Source organism: Miscanthus floridulus, chromosome 10, assembly GCF_019320115.1.
Source record: "Miscanthus floridulus cultivar M001 chromosome 10, ASM1932011v1, whole genome shotgun sequence".
NCBI lineage: Eukaryota > Viridiplantae > Streptophyta > Magnoliopsida > Poales > Poaceae > Miscanthus > Miscanthus floridulus.
In genome coordinates, this window is record NC_089589.1 from 22,058,604 (window position 1) to 22,061,705 (window position 3,102).

At 50.4% G+C, this 3,102-nt stretch overlaps 1 protein-coding gene across 1 annotated transcript; it reads left to right on the plus strand.

The window, feature by feature from the left end:
• Positions 1 to 662: 662 nt before the first annotated feature.
• On the plus strand, positions 663 to 2,292 carry LOC136488179 (uncharacterized). Its single transcript, XM_066485192.1, has one exon. It carries the CDS (start codon positions 663 to 665, stop codon positions 2,001 to 2,003), a length of 1,341 nt encoding a protein of 446 aa, XP_066341289.1. The 3' UTR covers positions 2,004 to 2,292.
• Positions 2,293 to 3,102: the final 810 nt, after the last annotated feature.

Here is a 3,102-nt window from a genome sequence, read left to right on the forward strand (position 1 = left end):
CTTGGCCTTATGTGGTATGGAACGAGGGGTGGGGCCATGGAACACGTGTCACCCAACATGCCATGTCGTACATGCTTATCTGTGCGGTGTCGCAGAGAATTTTTTTTCCTACCTTTTGTGAGACTGCATGGCATATGCATGCTTTATTTCCAATTTCACCATATAAGGCCTTGTTTAGATCACTCCAAAATTCCAAGTTTTTTCACTCTCTCTTCATCACATCAATTTTTGGACGCATGCATGGAGCATTAAATGTAGGTAAAAAAAATAACTAATTGTACAGTTTAGTTGGAAATCACGAGATGAATCTTTTGAGCTTAGTTGGTCCACGATTGGACAATATTTACCAAATAAGACGAAAGTGCTACTATTCATCGGGTTGAAAAAATCTTCAATCTAAACAAGGCCTAAATACAGTTCCACGAAATTTTTCCCGTCCGCGATACATGCATGGAAAACGGATCTACCGACCACGTGGTAAACGTGGAGAGCAACTATACCACGTGGTAAACGTGGAGAACAACTATACAATTGTTCATGAAAACGGATCCAGACAAATCTGAGGAGCCCCCACCACATATATGAGCCCATCGATCATCTCAAGTCCCTGTCCCTAGGGAATAGGGCAAACTAACCAACGTTGACCGGCGGCGGCGGGGGCCATGGAAGCCCAAACGGCGCACCCTCCCTCCGGTCCGTCCTCCGGCGCCTACCCACGGTGGGTCATGCTCGAGCGGCGTTGCTATTGCAGCATCGGCGTCGGCAACTCCTCTTGCTCCACGGCCGACGCCAAGACTCAGGCAGCCGCCCGCACCAGCACCGGCCACATGATCCAAGTCTCCCTCAGCCTCGCAGAGCCCCTGTCAACTTCGAGATTATGCGTCCAGGTTTCTGACGGCGTCGAAGTACAGAAACACAATTGTAAGGTGCTGGCGGCGCACGGCGATTCTGTGCTCATCGTGGTTCCTGTCCTTGACGAGAATCATCAGTACTACTACTACAAGGCAGACCACTTCGTCTACAACGCGGGAGATGCCGCTGCGGACCCCCCACGGCCACCGTCGTTATCGCTGCTCCCGCCTTTGTACCAGTATCACACCGAGGAGGAGGAGGACGAGGAGGAGGAGGAGGTGGAGGAGGAGGAGAACCCTGCGCCTCGAGATCTGGCTGCTTTTGCCATCGGCCTCCTGCGCCGTGGCGAGGACGAGCTCGTGGTGGCGGGGCTCAGGACGGGCTGTTCGGTGGAGGACGCACCGGAGCTGAAGGTGGCCGAGCTTTGCCTGTTCCGTTCCGGGGAGTGGAGCGTCCGGCGCCTTCCCATCGACGGCGACGCCAGTGAAGGCTGGGACGAACTGCCTTCAGTGTGGCACACGGCCGTCCTCCCTGTCGGGGACCGGCAACTCTGCTGGGTGCACTTCTCGCGCGACGTCCTGGTGATCTGCGACGACGTGTTCGAGGAGAGCCCCAGACTGCGATATCTACGGCTCCCCATGGATCCCCGTTTGGGCTCGCTATCGAACCGCAACGTGTGCACCACCGCCGGCGACCGCGTGCTGAAGTTTGTCAACATCTTCCCCCGCTGCTGCTGCGGCGGCGCAGGTGCCTCCTGCTGCAAACGTTCCCTCCACGCCTACACCATACACACCTGGATGCTGAGAATGGACGACATGGAGTGGATAAAGGACGGCATGGTCGACGCCACTGAGCTCTGGGCGCTCGACGCATACAAGGGCCTCCCACGCGTCCCACTTGAGTGTCCCGTCGTGAGCATGTACGAACCAAATGTCATCTACTTCCAGTTGCGAGAGAGTTACCATGTCAAAAATTGTATTGACGACACGATATGGCTGCTGAAGGTCGATATGAGAAGCAAGACAATACAATCATTCAACGGAGATGGGCTTTCATGCATGTTGCATAAGCTAATCCCCAGCAATGTATCGCAATTCTTCTATACTTATCCAAGTAACGCTAGTGATGGTGCATTGACGGAGCAAAGATAGATGGGCATTGAGAGGCCACCGATAGTCGTCGTTGATGAGCAGACAGTAAGAGAGGACGATGCCAACAATCCAATGTTGCAATCTTCGTCGTTCATGGAGCCTTCTGATCAAGCATCAGAAATCTTTGAGGCCCTTCTACAGATATCTAGGTACGGTTTGGATGGTGATGAGCTGAAAGCGTATAGCATACTTGTCCAGGACAACGGCCGCCTGTTTAGATCTCTCTTAAGATTACCAAAGAATATGAGGAAGGATTGGTTGCTGATGGAGATTATTAAGGCTAGTCAAGCTTATTGACCCAGCGTCAACTCTTTATGCAGCTCAGGCTTGCTTCCTATGGCCTGGCAAGTTGTGTGTCATGTGTCACAGAATTTCGAACTAGTATAATGCTTGACACTTTTGTGAGTACAAGACTCTGTTCTTTTTTTTTTTTTTAGAATTTCAGGGCAATGCCCGGTCATTGCATTATCACAAGGACCACAGTAACAGTTTAGGCACTGGTGTTCCATTATCCAGAAAATAAACCAACATGACGCTCAAACAGCACTCCCAACTCCCTCTCAAACAGCAAAGCACAGAGTAACTACGACTCTCATATTACATGTTACAATCTTTCTCAAAGCCTAAGAAGCTGACCCATTTTTCTTTGGGCTCCAGACAGACAGGTATCTGAAGCAACAACCAACCTCTTCTGAACTTCCTCAGGATAAGTCCTCTGCTTCCAGTCCAAGGCCGATTTGTACATTAATTTCTCCCATTCGTTTTCCACCTTGTTCAGCCAGGCAACCTTGGCAGACTGGTTGCCACTCTTCTTAGCTTCTCCAATTTGAGACTGAACTCCGTTCTCTTCTCCATTGGGCATAGCAGGGTCCAGCTTGTGAGCATATTCAGAATTGTAATCAGTAATGAAAGCACACTCCTCCATACAACACCCTGAAAACACATATCATTTCTTAGTTTCCAGAGCCCCCACAGGGCAGCAGCACAAAACATATCATCAACTAAGCATCTACTATTATTAATCCACATTTGACCAATTCACAAGAAGTCCATTCCTACATTCCTCCCCAAAATGTCAGACAAATAACACCACATCTGT

What these genes read in the sequence shown, in the direction of transcription:
- LOC136488179 (XM_066485192.1), top strand. Translation starts at nt 663, where the DNA reads ATGGAAGCCCAAACGGCGCACCCTCCCTCCGGTCCGTCCTCCGGCGCC.